This window comes from Manacus vitellinus, unplaced genomic scaffold (genome assembly GCF_001715985.3).
Source record: "Manacus vitellinus isolate BGI_N305 unplaced genomic scaffold, ASM171598v3 scaffold_47_pilon, whole genome shotgun sequence".
Classification (NCBI taxonomy): Eukaryota; Metazoa; Chordata; class Aves; order Passeriformes; family Pipridae; genus Manacus; species Manacus vitellinus.
In genome coordinates, this window is record NW_021940585.1 from 1,452,702 (window position 1) to 1,469,319 (window position 16,618).

Genomic DNA, 16,618 nt, shown 5'->3' on the forward strand with positions numbered 1-16,618 from the left:
ATAAGTACTTTTGCAGAAAGTGGTAGAACAGAGAACACAGCAAAACTCTGTTTTCTGCTGCTCTTTCTCTTGTTACAGGTTTTTACATAAGTGTTTGTAGCTTAATCTGACACAGATGAAGGGAAAGTGTAACTCATAGGTGTCACCTGCCTCAAAACTTTATTTAGCGCAGTATTCTCTATTTTAGCAGAGGAACATTTGTTTTTCCTGTCTCTAGATAAAAATAACCTGCTTATACTTGCAACAGCTCATCTTTAGCCAGAGTTTTTCCCTTTTACCCTCATCAGATCTGCACATTCCATCCTTTTGCCAAGGAAGCCAGCTTTATTTAAATTGCTGAATTCAATCAGACAGCACTAGCAAAGCTGCCACTGCCATAGTGGTAAAAAGCTCTTTATGAGGATCAAATACATAATTTTTTTGCCTTTATTCCAGCAGTGTGAAGAGTGGAAATAGCCTTTATAGTTTGCTTGGTTGTGGCTCTTTAACACAAATACCTTGAGCCCCACAGGGAGGGAAATAGAAAAGCATTAACCTGTTGCCTTGGTGGAGAATTTTGTTCCCTTCTGACCCTCCTGGTGGTGGGACATTGCTGTGGAGGGACAACTTCATCCATCCCATTGATGAGGCTGCCATGAGGACTCTCCTATTTTGGACAAGTCTGTAAAAGGTTACATCAAGTTCATAAATCTCCATGATTTTTCTGCATGTGTTAATTTTAGTGATTAAAAAGAAGTGATGCTCTGAGTTTGGGGCACTGATGTGGCTCCTTTAACAGAGCACTGGTGGTGACAGAAGGACCTGGTGAGCTTTGGGTCTTAACCCCAGGTGTGCAAGTGAAGTGTTAAACCATTAAAAGCAGACTGCCAGCTGTAGTTTTGAATTGCATTGGTTGAAACAGTGGATTTTTGTTAAGCCTCAAGTAAAGGAGTAAGTCAGTAAACTTTGCTAACAGTGCAGCTCTATGCACAGAATGGGAGGAACAATCCAGCATTTCATCAGCTTCCTTGCTGTCTCTTGCCAAAGTTTTTGGGCTGCCCTGCATTGCATCAGTCCTGCTGGACATTATTTTCCATCTATCATTTGGAGCCAGATGGAAAAGGAATCCTCTGTATATTGATAGAGTTATTTCATAACAAGGGGAAAGCTTTTTGGCCGGTGCCTGTGCTGGTTCAACCTTTAAATCAGCTTTTATTGTCTGGTTGTGTTCATGTTTGGAAAACGAAATGAGGATCATTAATAGGTACATGAAGAGCATGATAAGGCTCCAGGTAGGTGTTTTTCTCTCTGGTGCAATCCATGTGATGCACTTCCATGTTTTTCTCCAGTGGTCCAGGTGTACCCACAGGTGCCAGGGAGTGGCAGCCTCAGACCTGCCAACTCTCACCTTGCCCTGGGCATCTCCTTTGGTTCAGGTGCACAGGGCAGTGCCTGGGGCTCCACCTGGGGACTCCAACTTCCCTCCTTGTGGGACACCTATGGAGCCAGGCTGGGAGAGCTGGGAATGTTCAGCCTGGAGCAGAGAAGGCTCCAGGGAGACCTCAGAGCCCCTTGCAGTGCCCGAAGGGGCTTTCCCTTTACAGAGTAGGAAATCAATCATTAGGAGTTTGTTTCTCTGCTTTTATGTTCAGAGAAACTTTTGGCATGTTCCAAGGATGTCTTTTAAGAAATTTATGCTGGTTTTGGCTGATAGAGAGTTAATTTTCTTCCTGGTAACTAGTAGGTGACTGTGGTTGGGATCTGTGCTGGAAAAGGGGGCTGGTAACACAGGGGTGTTTTAGTTATTGCTTAGCAGGAATCACACAGGGCCAAGGTCTGCTCTGCTCCCCACCCCACCACTGAGGAGTTGGGGGGACACAGCCAGGACAGCTGAGCCAAGGGATGGATATTCCACACCATAGGGAATCCTGCTTAGAATATAGAGGTGGGGGAAGGAGAAGGAAGGGGGGGGGATGTTGGGAGTGATGGTGTTTGTCTTCCCAAGTCCCCATTAGGTGTAATGGAGCCCTGTTTTCTTTGGGATGGCTGAACACCTGCCTGCCCATGGGAAGTGGGGAAGGAATTCCTTGATTTGCTTTACTTGCACGTGCAGTTTTTATAGAGTCATGGAATCCCAGAAGTCATCTCATTCCACCCCCTGCCATGGGCAGGGACATCTTCCACTAGCCCAGGTTGCTCCAAGCCCCATCCAACCTGGCCTTGGACACTTCCAGGGATGGGGCAGCCACAGCTTCTCTGGGCAACCTGTGCCTCAGGGAAGAATTCCCCTCACAGGGAAGAATTTCTCCCAAATATCTGTCTGCCCTTTGGCAGTGTGAAGCCATTCCCCCTTGTCCTGTCAGGCCATTTCCTGACTAAGAGTCCCTCTCCACCTTCCTTGTGGCCCCTTCAGATCCTGGAAGGGGCTGTGAGGTCTCCACACAACCTTCTCTTCTCTTTAGCTATTAAAATGTCTTTATGTCAACTCACGAGCTTCTGTTCCAGCTCTCTCCCCATCCCAGCAGGGAACATGAGCACGTGTGAGGCTGAGCTGCCATCTGGGGTTAAACCAGGACAGACATTAAAGCCAGGCTTTGGCCATTGTGGAAAAACATGCAGTTCCATTAGAAATCCATCTTGTTCTGAAGGAGTTGACTGTAGAATTAGGTCAGGCACACCCTGCGTACTCGTGTTTCCTGCTGGCTCATATTTCTGACAATAATTGTACATGGGAATGTTTTTGTGGACTTAAAGGAGTGTTGTCACCTTAAAAAGCAGTTGTTTGGAGTTTTATTTCAGTCCTGGTGGTTATGCTGTGGTTTAGGAGGAGGGGGAGGGTTGCTCACCACCTGATTCACTCACTGCTTGTCCTTCCTTGCCGTTTACAAACCGAATGGTGAAGTAAATTACTCATTTCTACTATTTTTACTCTCTTACAACCTCTCTCCTGCCATGCCAGATGACAGTGAAGCCGTGCAAAAGCTGTCAGATGTTACAGCAGGGGCTGTAATTCAGTGGGTTTGGACAGCTCAGCTTTTCATTGTTTTCCTTTGAAGTTTCTGTGAAGTTCTTGATACCTAAAATACTCTGTAGTGGTTCTTTAAAACAAAGTCCCAAGGGTAAGGAATATATCCTTATCAATATAACAAAATATTATATTTATATAATTAATAAAAGTAGAAACCAGCAGGTTTGTACTGATGCTTTTGTTACCTTTTGTTTAATAAAGTGCTGCATCTTAATGGGTTTTCTCTGCTGGGCATGTTGCTGTAGTTCAATTCCTTTTCATGGCACACATCACCTTGTTTATGGTGCTCTGTGCAACTTAAGCCATTCAGCTCCTTCCAGCAGCTGAGGGAGAACTGTAAACCTTGGGAATGGCTTTGGATGTGCCTCAGATTCGTTAGGGTGGGGAAGGATAACGTGCTGAAGATCTTCCCAGCCTCTCAACGTTGCAGAAACGCTTCCTTCTTAAGGATTGCACAGAACAAGGATCACCCTCTTCACCTCTGCAAAGCATTTGGAGCATGAATTGTTTGTGCCAAAGGTTTGTTGCTAAATAAAACTGTTTCCACTTGGTGATTAAAAATAATTTAAATATGACTTCCATATTTTTCTCTCAAGAAAAGACAAGGCTTCTAGGCAAGTTCAAATAAAGATTATTTCACCAGGACCACCAGCACATGGTTTGGAGACAGATGTTTGTGCAGTTGCACAGCTCATTTTTGGTGTTGGCATGTTCTGGAGGGAGGAGGGACCTACATATCCCAAGTTAAGGTAACCAATGGCCAGAGCCAGATGGGAATTTATGATTTTTGACTCTGATACTGATTTCCTTTAAAAAAATAAAATCTCAGCCTGTTAAGGAGCTCTTTGATCTTTAGTGTTGAATGTGACTTGAGCTTCTGCTACTCCTGAATGCCCAGCTCCCAGAATCCAGCTGAGTCTTCCAGCTTCTCTGATTTTGAGAACACAAACTGCTCCTCACCTGATCCTCCAGGATTTGAGAACACAAACTGCTCCTCACCTGATCCTCCAGGATTTGAGAACACAAACTGCTCCTTACTGATCCTCCAGGATTTGAGAACACAAACTGCTCCTCACCTGATCCTCCAGGATTTGAGAACACAAACTGCTCCTTACCTGATCCTCCAGGATTTGAGAACACAAACTGCTCCTCACCTGATCCTCCAGGATTTGAGAACACAAACAGGTCACGGAGAAGTGAGAAAGAGGTTGAGGTGCTCGTTCACTGCTCATGATCCATTCTGTGGTACCAGCTAATTTACACTTCCCAGAGGGTGGAAACATGCATGGAAAGAGCCTTGGAAGGAAGGTGGTAACCTGGGAATTGCTGGTGCCTGGAGCTGAGTGGTGAACGTGCTGCAAGTCAGAGTAGCACCTGGGTAGGCAGTTCCTCTGATCCTCAGGATTATGGTTCCTCCTCTGTGTCCCTGTTTTCTCTCATAAAACACTTCCCTGCAGTGTTTCCCAGGGCTGTTAGGAGCAATGAGCAGTTAATATTTGTAAAAAGCTTTGAAGATGAATAGTGCTAATTATTATTTATAGGTATTCACTCTCAGCACAGGTAGTTCTCCTTGATCCTGGGCATGAAAGGAAACCAGGACATTTGTAAGCTGGTCAGGCAGGAGTTTGGCCTTGAAGTCTTTGTGTCCTGGTTTCCCTGCTGGGTTCTGTGTGTTTGCAATATATTTGTCTCATTAAATCACCACTTTGGGGATTTATTGTACGAGCCAGATGTGCTAAAGGAACCTTACTCACTTTCCTCAATTCTGCTGACACCTGGTGTGCAGGATTTGGGATGCCAAGAGGGGCTGCAAGGCAGGGAATTGTCATCAGCCTGGCCCAGGTTGGATAATCAGCAGGGCTGGATGTTCCACTTCCTGAAAGATTCAATAAGGAAAGTCAGATCTGACACTGGAAGAGCCACCACATTGCAAAGAGCAGCTGTTTGTGAATGTGTTTTAACAGAAGAGAACAAGGAGAAGGGTGTCCATCAGCTGGGGTTTTTCTCCTAAAAGTCCTGTTTAGTAGATTAAGCAGCAGAAGAATAGGAAATTATCAGGGAAAATTCATGTGTTGTAGTTCCTGTGTATCTGATGATAGTTCTGTAAATAATTTCAGAGCTGTTGTAGTTGAGGACTGCTGAGGGGTGTTCAGGGTCTCTTCAACTGTGCCTGCATTTAATTAGAGCTTGAGGTGATGAACAGAGATTGCAACATTCACCCAACCCAGTTTGGTGGCTGTGAAATTCAGTCTGTTGGGGCTTTGTTCTGTTTGACATCTCTTCAGTAGGGCTTGGAAGGCAGAGCTCTGGGGAAGGTGTGGAGGCTGAGTGTCCCTGGATAAAGCTGCCTTTCTCTGATTCCCTGCCTAAACTCTGCTGAGTAATGCAGGAAATAATCAGGAGATCATCCATGAGTGTTCCCCAGTGCAGGGCAGTGTTCACAGCCACTGGTGGGTTTGTGGTGGGAGTGATGGGGGGATCTGCCCAGGGTCCAGGAAGATGTGGGGAGAGGGAGTTTTCCAAGGCTGTGGTGGGTGAGAGCAGAGGGGGAGGTGATGCCCTGAGAGCTGCCCAGTTGCTGGGACTGAGATGACCCTTGGAGGCTCCTCCTGTCGCTGTTCCTTCCAGCCAGAGCCATTAAAAAAGAAATGGGTTTGCTGTTGCCAAAAATTTTCCTTCAGATGAACATCACATGATGTGTAAGCAACAGATTTTCTAAAAATACACAGATATAACAATGCTGGCAACTTAATATTGGGTTTACAGAGCAAAGGAAAGGAATTGTTTTTTCTTTTTTAAATTCTCATTAAGAATTAAATGGTTCCACTGACTGCCAGTAACAATGGGCTTGAAACCCACCACTGAACTGCTCATTAAGGCTTCACCCTCAGCAGGTCCTGTCCAGAAAACTGGCCAACTCTGCCTTGGCATTTGTTGTTTTATTAGTGCTGTGTTTTATCTGGTTTGTCTCTACCAGGCAGGGCTCTGCCAGGAGACAAGAGATGGCACCCACAGGCCCTGGAGTCTTCATTCAGCCAAGGAAAAGACACAGGACAATTGTGCAGCAGGGGGGAAACTGGGAAAATTCATTAATGAGGAAATTGGTGCTTTGTGTTTTAGAGAGTAGAAGGAAAACAGTTGAAGGCAAGAAAGGAGAGCTGGTTCTTGTCCAGGGCAAAACAAATGCCAGAGAGAGTGAGGGAAAGAGGGCAAAGAAATCTGTTAGGAGATACAGGGAGTGAAGTGGGTCTTAAAGATAGAAACAAGGAGGAAGAATTTCACTTGGAAAAAAAATGGAAGCTGTGTCTGCATATTCTGGAAGAACATTCCAGATCTGAGTGGTGTTGGTTAAATCATCGTGTGTGAGGCTTCTCCAGTCCTGGATGTTCTGCATCATACAAGTGGGTTTTGTAGGACTGTTTTGGGTTAAATCCTGGAGTGAGCACTGTGTGACAGCAGGGGCATAAATCAAGAAGGAAAACCCAAAACCAAGGAGTGACTGGGAGCAGGGAACCTCCTGGTCAAACCTCACAGTGGTTAAGTGGCAACTCCTGAGCTGTTAACTGGGAAAATGTTATATTTCAGGCTGTAGCCATGTTACAGAGCTCATTTTGCCAGGGCTGGGAATCAAGAGATACATAAACATTTTTAAAGGGCACTAGAGTTCTGGAGGGAGGATAATTGCCAGGAAGGTATTTGCAGGAATGCACATGTGATCTAAAGAGTTTAGACTTAGCTTTAAAAAAAGCAAAGGTTTATAGATTAAATATATTTAATAGACCCCTGGTTGCTTTAAACACTTTTTTCGTTTTCCTAAGTGAGTACAGGGGCATCATAAGCCTCTGAAACACAGTTAAATACCTACAAAAATGCCTTTTGAGCCTGAGGGACTTGGCTTGTGGTAGCAGATGCAGGGATTTGAGCTTCATTGCTTGGGAGTTCCCTCCAAAACCAACAACCTGGTGTTTTCTCTGCAGCTCTTCCCTTAGGAAACGCCACCAGCTCCTCACAGCACGGAGGCCCAGCATGAATGGGAACTGTGCTGGGGGGACAGACTGGTCGAGGAACCCGGAGTCCAGTTGCCCTGTGGAGAACAGAACTGTGGCATCTCATGAGTCAGAAGAAAGTGCTGTGGTGGTAGGAGGTCACAGCTCTGCTGCAGTTCCCAGGACTGAGGGTAAGTAAGGATAGTGTCCTCACCTCATAATCCTCAAGGGAGGTTATTTTTTGTTCTCTGAGGGCTGTTCAGTTTTGGAAGAGGTTCCAGTATCACAAGGCAGGCTGTACTGGGGAGTGTGTACCCTGCTCTAAAGGACAGCAGTTCACAGCAGAGTTCAGCAACTTGGCAGCATCATCCCATGGGAATGCCCTGGCTGGCCAGCTCATGGCTCCTGCTGGGATTGTCCCTGAACAGATTCCCTGGAAGCAGCTGGGCAGTGTGTCCACCACGGACCAGCATCAAGCACTGCTGACCTGCAGCACCTGGTGAGGTGTGTGCTGCTGCTGCAGCTGCCTGGGAGGGTCTGTGTCTGTATTTTGAGCTTGTTTAATTCCTGTGCTCCTGCCCTTTGCCACTGAAACCATCACTGGGGTTCGTTAGGAAATTTTTTTATCCAAAAACACAGTCTAGTTGTGTCGGGGAGGGTTAGGTTGGATATTAGGAAAAGGTTCTTCCCCCAAAAGTGATTGTGCACTGAACAGGCTCCCCAGGGCAGTGGTCATGGCCCCAAGGCTGACAGAGCTCAAGAAGTGTTTGAACCACAGTATGTGGTGGGATTTTGGGGTTGTCCCATGCAGGGCCAGGAGTGTGACTGGTAATTCCTCTAGGTTCCTTCTAACTCAGCATATTCTGTGATTCTGTGATACAACATTACTCTGACAGTTATGTCTACTGGAATCCTTAATTGTATGACTCAGTTTTCTCGTTGCAGTGGGAGGTGTTACTATGAAATGATGTTTTCCAATAAATTCTCTCTTACCCTGCAGTGTTCATTTGTCTCCCTCAGGTTTGGAGCCCGAATGCCGACACAGCACTTGCCCAGGAAGTCCCCAGATCAGCTGCATGCTCTCTGCTCCTGAAGACACTCACAGCTGCCATTTCCCAGATGGAAACAAGAGACAGGTGGAATATTTTAGTCCCCAGGAACGCCATGGATGCTGTGCTTTGTCTTCAAGCAGCAGTTCACAGACAGTGGCTCCTGAGAAAGTGACCCTTGTGGTGGATGGCACTCGCTTTGCAGTGAACCCCCAGATCTTCACTGCTCACCCTGACACCATGCTGGGAAGGTGGGTCACGGCCCTTGTTTCCAAGGTAACTGAAATGGGTCAAATGTTTGTTAAAATGGAGCAAACCCACAATGTTTGTTTTGTGATCTCATCTGTGCACACAAGCAAAGCAAGGGTGACCTCAGTGAGAACTTGCCTGTGAGGGAGGCCCTGAAGACCTGACCAGGTGGAGAGCTGGTAATTCTCTAGATTGAGTCTCCCTTTGGTCCACTTCCATCAGAAAATGCACACTTTAAGCCAAATGTAGTCTCATTTTCTTTTCTGTCCAAGTGTTTGCCTGGTTTGTAAGCAGTACATCTGTCCACAGCTGATAACCTCCCTCCTGAGTGGGGAGTATGATAATGCTCCATCCCCTCCTGCTGCCCTCTTTTGATACTCTCCCAAAAGAGAAGTTACTCGGCTCCCTCTAACAGGACTGGAAGGTTGGAACCTGCTTCTGCAACAAGAAACACTCATGTTCTGTGTTGCCAGCACTTCCCCCCTCTCTGACCAAAGGTCAGTCCTGTCAGGTCACTGACCCTTGCACTGGTCACTGAGTAAAACACAAATGAAACAGGGGATCAAAACACGTGGAGTTATCGGGTGTAGGTCAGTGAAAGGGCTTTATTGCCAGGGGATTTTCTGCCCCAGGGCTGAATGATCTGTTCCTTGACTTGTTCCTTACACAGTAGCTGTAGCAACAGAGCCCAGACTTCCCTGAGCCAGCTCCTGTCCCTATTTAGCATGGAAGTAAAGTTGGAGTGTGGGTTTAAGTCACTGTATCTCTGTGTCAATGGTCTGGGTTGGAAGAGGCCTTAAAGCCCATCTCATTCCAACCCCTGCCATGGGCAAGGACACCTTCCACTCTCCCAGGTTGCTCCAAGCCCTGTCCAACCTGGCCTTGGACACTTCCAGGGATGGGGCAGCCACAGCTTCTCTGGCCAACCTGTGCCAGGGCCTCCCCACCCTCACAGGGAAGCATTTTTTTAACCTAAGTGCACCTCTTTGTCCCTGGAATAAATGTATTTCTGTATTCTTGTGGAATTACATGGGGTTTTTCTCTCTTCAGAATGTTTGGACCAGGAAGAGAATACAATTTCACCAGGCCCAATGAGAAGGGAGAGTATGAAATCGCAGAGGGGATCAGCTCGGCCGTGTTCCGCACGGTGCTGGTAAGGAGATGTTTGCAGATGGGGAAAAAAGAGAAATAAACAATCTGTTTGTCACATGTGCAAAGCTGAGCCATCTCCAGGCAGCTGCACTCCCTGGGACATTCTGTTTTTACATTTTGCATCGTGATTTTTAAAGAAAAAATATAGGAGACCTTGGTAGAAGTCAGTGTTTCCAGATATTTGCTCATCTCGCCTTTTACCTTCCCTGAGTCCTGTTGTTGGAATTCCTGAGCTGCACCCTGACCTTGTGGTTGCATATTAATGTCTATTGCATATGAGATATTACTAAACTCTGTGCCATGGGAAAAGTTTTAACTGGAGCTCATCATTTATCAGACCCAAGAGGACCTGCAGATGTAGCTTCTTGAACAATCAGGGTTGTTTTTACTGTTCAAAGAGCTCTAAACAGCCTCTCTAACTCTCAAATGCTGGTAAACAAAACCAAGAACTAATTAGGAATTATCAGAGTCCAAGACATCCTTAATTTTTCTCTCTAAAAACTGTCCTTATATTCACAGGATTATTACAAAACTGGAATCATTAACTGCCCTGATGGGATTTCCATCCCAGACCTTCGAGACACATGTGATTACCTCTGCATAAACTTTGATTTCAACACAATCAAATGTCAAGACTTAAGTAAGTATGGAAAGAAATCAGCTCCTGGGAGATCAACTGCGTGGATCCTGATTCAGTGCAGCTCTTAATCATGTGCTTTAGTTTAAGCATGAACATGTGGGTTCCACTAGGGCTCAAGTTGCATTTAAACAGCTTCTTTTTTGCTGCCTTAATCAGAACTGAAGTGATTGAATCCTGCAGAATGCAGACATCTTGGTCAAAAAGCAAATTATAAACATTCTGGTCTCTTTTTGTAACAGAGGCCAAGCAGAGCTTGCTGTTATAGCCCACAAAATGAAAGCTAAAAGCAGGGTTATGACTCGTATCCAAAATGTAGCAGAGAATCATGAATAATTTAAGCTAAAGAATGATGGGCAAAGCAGGAACAAAGGATACCAAAGCTGGGAAGTAGCAGAGTTCCTAGACATGAAGGGATTTGATTGGGAGCAGCTTTTTGGTGGGCATGCTGGCCAAGAAAGTACTTTTGGCACAGGCAAATCTGTGGAAAGCACTGTAGTGAAATGGAGTGTGTGGTACAGGAGCACAGGCCGTGGGTGGAATTTCCTGCCCTCTTCTCTGATGAGTGATCACAGAGAAGGCAGCAAAATGTACTTTCAAGGGTAGAGGTTGTTGCTGGGAATTCAAGTTCAGTATCAAAATGAATTATTCAGTCTGTTACTGTTTCACTGTATTGGTTGGAGCTTGGTGGGGGTTTTTTTTGTGGCCATGAAATGGTTCTGCAGTGTAATTTGTATCCCATTTGAAATGCAGTCTGTACATCTGATTTTGCCAGTTCTGGAGCTAGAGGCTGTTGATGCCTCTGAGCATATGTTGAGCAGTTTGTCTAAGGAAGAATTCCCGCTGTGCTCTTGGATAGATCTGGAAGTGCAGAGCTGGGACACATTTTCATAGTGTAGAACAGCTCATTGTCTGATTTCTGCCTCCCCAGGTGCTCTGTTACACGAGCTCTCCAACGATGGGGCTCACAAGCAGTTTGACAGCTACCTGGAGGAGCTGATCCTGCCCATCATGGTGGACAGTGCCAGGAAGGGGGAGCGGGAATGTCACATCGTCGTGCTGACAGATGAAGACACCGTGGACTGGGATGAAGATCATCCACCTCCCATGGGAGAGGAGTACTCACAGAGTAAGGGCTCTGCACTGGGGCTCCTGGCTCTGTGTGCCAGGAAAGGACCCATTCCCAAACTCCAGGCTTCCTCCAGGAGGAGGTGCTGGCACATGGAGCCCTGTCTTGTGCACTCCTTTTGAGCTGCTGCTGCTGGAGGCAGGATACCAGAGCTGTGCTCTGATCCCTGTGTTGGGACTGACAGCACACACTGCAGCTTTTCCTTGTGTTTCTGCCTCCTCCTGAGCCTTTTCCTGGCTCCTTAGTGAGGGAATACTCTTTGCTTTCCACTCCCATCACCTCCCAGTCTGTCCTGACTGTGATGTGCATCACTACCCTCCCACAAGGAAGTACAGCTAATCCCAGTGAGGAGAACAGGCACCTTGAAAACCACACCTGGTTTTAGGCAGCCTCGCAGCTGAGCACGTCAAAAACAGGGAGAAGGTTCCTCTTTGTAGATTCTAATCACCTCTTTTATTTCTCAAGTCCTTTACAGTTCCAAGCTGTACAGATTCTTCAAGTACATCGAGAACCGGGACGTGGCAAAAGCCGTGTTAAAGGAACGGGGCCTGAAAAACATTCGCATTGGCATCGAAGGTAGGGTGTTGCTTCAGCAAGGGAAATCCTAAAACAGGTGACTCCACAGTCAGTAAAGCCTGGTTCCCTCTGAACTCCAGGCATTTCCTGGTTTACTCTGTGGTTTACATTTATTTTCATGAAACTGGTCAAATCTGGGCATGTTCCTTCGCCTTAAAGGAAGGTAAAAGATACATAAAATGTACCAGTAAGCCTAGGAATGAGTAAACAGGAAACAGGAGTCAAATGCTTCCACCTGCTGCTCCAAGCAGTCCCTTAGGGATTTAGAGAAAGTTGTGCTCTGTCCTGGGAGACTGTCTTATTTTTATAGTAGCTATGTTTGCTCACAAAATGCCTGGTGCTGTGCAGCTGTTGATCCTATGACTGACTACACAAAGTGCTGCACCCTCCTGTCAGAGAATCAGGGAATCATTTAGTTTGGAAAAGCCCTCTGAGATCATTGAGTCCAACCATTAACCTGGCACTGCCAAGCCCACCACTAAACCATGTCCCCAAGCACCACATTCACATCTGTTTTAGGTCCCTCCAGGGATGGTGACTTCACCATGGGCAGCTGTGCCAGGGCTGGACAACCCTTTTGGTGAAAAAAATTTCCCCCATATCCAACCTAAACCTCCCCTGCTGCAACTTGAGGCTGTTTCCTCTCATCCTGTCCCTTGTTCCCTGGGAGCAGAGCCTGACCCCCTGCTGGCTCCCCCCTCCTGTCAGGGAGTTGGAGAGAGTGAGAAGGTCCCCCCTGAACCTCCTTTTGTCCAGGCTGAGCCCCCCCAGCTCCCTCAGCTGCTCCTCGTGCTCCAGACCTTTCCCCAGCTCCGTTCCCTTCTCTGGACACACTCCAGCCCCTCCATGTCTGACCCCAGGATTCAAGGTGTGGGCTCAGCAGTGGGACAATCACTGTCCTGGTCCTACTGGAACATTATTGTTGGTCCAGACCAGGATGCCCTTGGCCTCCTTGCCCCTCTGGGTACACCTGGCCTCATGTTTAGCCTTGGCCCTTCTCATTTTTTCCCCTGCATAACCTCATGACATCCTCAGAGTCCTCCTGATTTGCCTGCCCCTTCTTCCTCCTTTTCATCCCCACCTTTGGCACATGGGAATGGCCTGCTCCTGCAGCTTCAAGTTTTCCTTCTTGAGGAATGTCCAGCCTTCCAGAACTCCTTGGCAGGGGAAAAGAGAACAGTCTTTTGCAAGCCAGTGATGTAAAATGTGGAATGTGAGCATTTGTCTGCTGAGCTGTGTGTGTGTGTCCCTCCCTGACCCCACAGTCACTCCCACCTGGCTCTTCTGGAATGCTGCTGTGAGTCAGAGGGGTGCAGTGCAGCTGAGGGGCTGTCTGTGCTTCCAGGCTATCCCACCTGCAAAGAGAAGGTGAAGAGGAGGCCCGGTGGGCGCTCAGAAGTGATCTACAACTACGTCCAGCGGCCCTTCATCCAGATGTCCTGGGAGAAGGAGGAGGGCAAGAGCCGCCACGTGGATTTCCAGTGTGTTCGGAGCAAATCCCTCACAAACCTGGTCACGGTGGGGGATGATGTCTCAGAGGACCACGAGGTGATAATGCATCACCCCCCCCAGGTGGATGAACTGGACAGGCTGAATGCCCCCTTCTCCCAGATGGTTTTGAACGATGTCCCGGATTAGTGCTGGAGAATCCTGCTGGATGTGGGAACATCTCAGCGTGGTCTCATCCCGAGCAGTGGAACACAGACTCCTGCAAGGTGCTCTATTCATGCTCTTACTGCGTTGTCATATTACAAGCATGTTAATAAAGAGCCACACTCCATAGTCTTAATTGTGCAATCAAAAGCAACATCTCCTCAGACAAAAAGGAAACGATGCCGTTTGTTTCTGCTACAAAGGCTTCCGGATTGGTGGGTGCTGAATATTTTATCTAAACTTCTAAAAGAAGAGCACAATTATGTAGAAACATCTTGTTTGACATGAGAGAGGAAATTCTGGGCCTGTCAAGACAAAGCTTTCCTTTACCATTAGGCACTTAGCTTTGCTTTTGTGGGAATCAGTTACAGAGAAGTGAACATCAAAGCAGGACAGATGATGCTCTTTCATCAACCAGCAGAAATGTAGCACAGTTGTGACAGCAAAATCCTGAGCGTGGAGGAATCTGTTTGCACTGCCACCTGGCTTTGGATCCAGCATGCTGTACTGTCTAGAATAAACCAGGTCCATAGGAAGCTTATGCCTGTTCACAGGAATGTCCCATATATACTTCTCCATGAGATGGAATCATTGTTTTTAGGAATGTTTTCTGTTAAGTTCAGTAAAATGAGTAGATGGTGCTGAAGGAAAACCCAAAAGAGACTGTAGCTGATGCTTTACCAACCAAGTAAATCTGTTTAGTAGCCAAGTAGATGTGAACCTTTCTAGAGGTGACTGTGCATGCTACAGACTTTCAGTTGTCTCCTCCATCCCCCTGCTCAGACAAAAAGCCAGTGGAGGAGCTCCCAGAACAAACAGTACCTGAGTAAAATCCATGGTCTCATCCACCTTAGTTGGTCAGAATTCCTGTAGACTCTCCAAGGAACACTGTGCTGCTGCAGCTTTAAAAGGCCAGCTACTTCCCAGTGTGGAACTGAGTGGACTATTTTGTTGTCAGACAGGTAAGAAATACCAATAGTAACCCAGCCCTCAGGAGAGAAAAATACTCATACCTGGCAACAACTCCTTTGCTGCTCTGAGTGTAGTATCCTGGTCTGTGTAAGGCTCTGGGAATTTTGGGTTCAGGGCCAACAAAGCTGTGACTGTGAGAACAGACACACTCCAGGCTGGTTTAGCATAGATAGGTTGGAGCTTGCTGGTCTTGTTCCTGCAGCAGGAGTTTCTTTTAGGAATTTTCTGTAGGAATTACCTGTAGGACTTCCCTCTAGGCTGACTGATGAGCACATGGTGAGTTCAGCTCTGCCCCAGCTGAGCTGAGGGCACTCAGAACAGGGCAGCCTCACAGAGCCATCCCTTCTGGCTGGAGGGGAGTTTAAAGACTCCAGAACTGCAGTATTTGAACATGGTGCTGCTGCAAAGAAAAGCTGAAACCATTCAGGAAGAAAGAGAGGGACAGGGTTCCTTGCAAAGTTGTTCAGGTCAGTGCTGCTCTTAGATGGTGTTGAAACCTGGACCATTTGGGCACTGAGCTACCTGGTCAGACTTGGCAAAGCAGAGGTCAGTGTTAGTCTGCCCCTAGAAAGTTTAATCCTTTATTATCAGGACTGCATCATACATCAATTTGTATTATTCTCCCTCTGACTGCCAAGTGCATGGAGCATTTGCTGACCAGTGAGGATTGCTGCTGTTTGCTGCTGAGGATGGTTGTGGTTTTCGGTGTAACATGACAAGATCAAGCAAAACTTTTTAGTTATGAGTAACAAATCTCTGCCAAGACACCTCTTGCTGATATGTTCAGTTCCCATTTGTGTGGATACAGGTTTCTGATTCTGTTCTTAGCTTTTTTCCCAAGTGCAGCAAATAGATCTCTTCTTTTTAAAAGTGCCTGTGAGAAGATTTCAGGTCCCAGGGTTTCAGATGCCCAAGTTCCACCTGAGTACTTTTGAAAACTCCTCCCTCTGTGTCATTGGGTCAGTACAAGAAGTGTCCTTCAGTGCCTGCACAGAGCTGGGGGGGTGTGCAGTCACTCCCTCTGTTGCTCCAGATGAATTTCTATTTTTGTAGTAGAGAAAGGAAGACATATGGACCATTAACCTCCCACCTGGGGCCAGACCAGCCCCATTCCCAGCCCTGGTGATGAGCCATTCCCTCAGGACAGACAGCAGCACTGGTGAGCCTGTGTGTGCCCAGCAGGGATGGAGGTTGCCCCCAGGCCCTGTGTGCCCAGCAGTGATGCCCCCCAGGCCCTGTGATTATGTTTTTCAGTGTGTATTTATTTTTACTACAGTGTCAGTTTTGATTATTTGAGTATTGGTATTGCCCAGCTGAGTTGCAGTTGGAGCTTGCACATGTTCTGCTCTAGGGACTGAAGGGGGGGTGTTGTTGAAAGCTCCTCTTCAGGACTCTGTCAAGGCATCAGGTGCTGAGAATTGGACCTCGATGGCACCTTTTGGGATCTGACAGCAAAGTGCCATGGCCAGCCAAACCAAATCCCACCGTGTGTGTCCCTGAGCCCAGGGGTCAGCTCAGCCTCTGGAAGGATCTGGCCAGTTTGTTAGAAACAGTGGCCATGGGTTAAAGACTGTCACTGCCTGTAGGAGCTCGTGGTTCCCTGTGTAATCAACTGGACCTCCAGCTCCCATGATTTCCATGAAGTTTTTACCACTCACCCAGTGTAGTTTATTGGCTTTCCCAAGTAACTAAAGATGAATTCAGGATTTTAATTTTTGTTAGTAAAGTGAATTCCTTTGGAACACTGAATAAAATTGAAAAGGTGTTTGCTTTTCCTCCTCTCACGGTCACCTACTTCAGGTACAAGGTCAACTCTTGTCTTATTCTAGATGTACTGAAGTGTTCCCCATGCTGTGTATGAACTCCAGATGTATGGTTTCTGTATTAAAATATAAATTATATGTGGCTTGTTTGGCTGTTTTAAAACTTGTTTTAAAACAAGTAGAAGAGTAGAAGAACAGGCTGGGGACAGGGGGATAGAAGGTTTTGTTTCCTTGCTTCATAAAGTACCTGTGGTTGTGATCCCAAAGCCTCAGGAGTAGCCTGGCATCAGACAGAGCCTGGTTGATTTGGCAGGGCCCAACTGCAGAGATGTTCCCACCTTTTGTACTGAGAGGACTCTGAGTTTCTTTCAGCTCATCCCAACTCACTGCAGGGATGTTCCAAAGGCAGCCCAGGCCTGAGACAACCCCCCTTGACCCTCAAACT

The 16,618-nt window shown here is 46.8% G+C and overlaps 1 protein-coding gene across 3 annotated transcripts in view; it reads left to right on the forward strand.

The window, feature by feature from the left end:
* Positions 1-16,311, forward strand: part of KCTD20 (potassium channel tetramerization domain containing 20) — a 28,106-nt gene extending 11,795 nt beyond the window's left edge. For 2 of the 3 annotated variants that reach the window (XM_008922358.3, XM_018079740.2), the window contains exons 3-9: positions 6,985-7,184; positions 8,014-8,293; positions 9,342-9,444; positions 9,963-10,083; positions 11,012-11,209; positions 11,675-11,785; positions 13,131-13,564. In XM_008922358.3, the coding sequence (XP_008920606.1) occupies positions 7,034-7,184; positions 8,014-8,293; positions 9,342-9,444; positions 9,963-10,083; positions 11,012-11,209; positions 11,675-11,785; positions 13,131-13,423 (1,257 nt within the window). In that variant the 5' untranslated portion in view covers positions 6,985-7,033 and the 3' untranslated portion in view covers positions 13,424-13,564. Of the gene's footprint in view, positions 1-6,984; positions 7,185-8,013; positions 8,294-9,341; positions 9,445-9,962; positions 10,084-11,011; positions 11,210-11,674; positions 11,786-13,130 lie in introns of all 3 variants that reach the window. The other variant, XM_018079739.3, reaches the window with a different exon arrangement.
* The last annotated feature ends 307 nt before the right edge of the window (positions 16,312-16,618 follow it).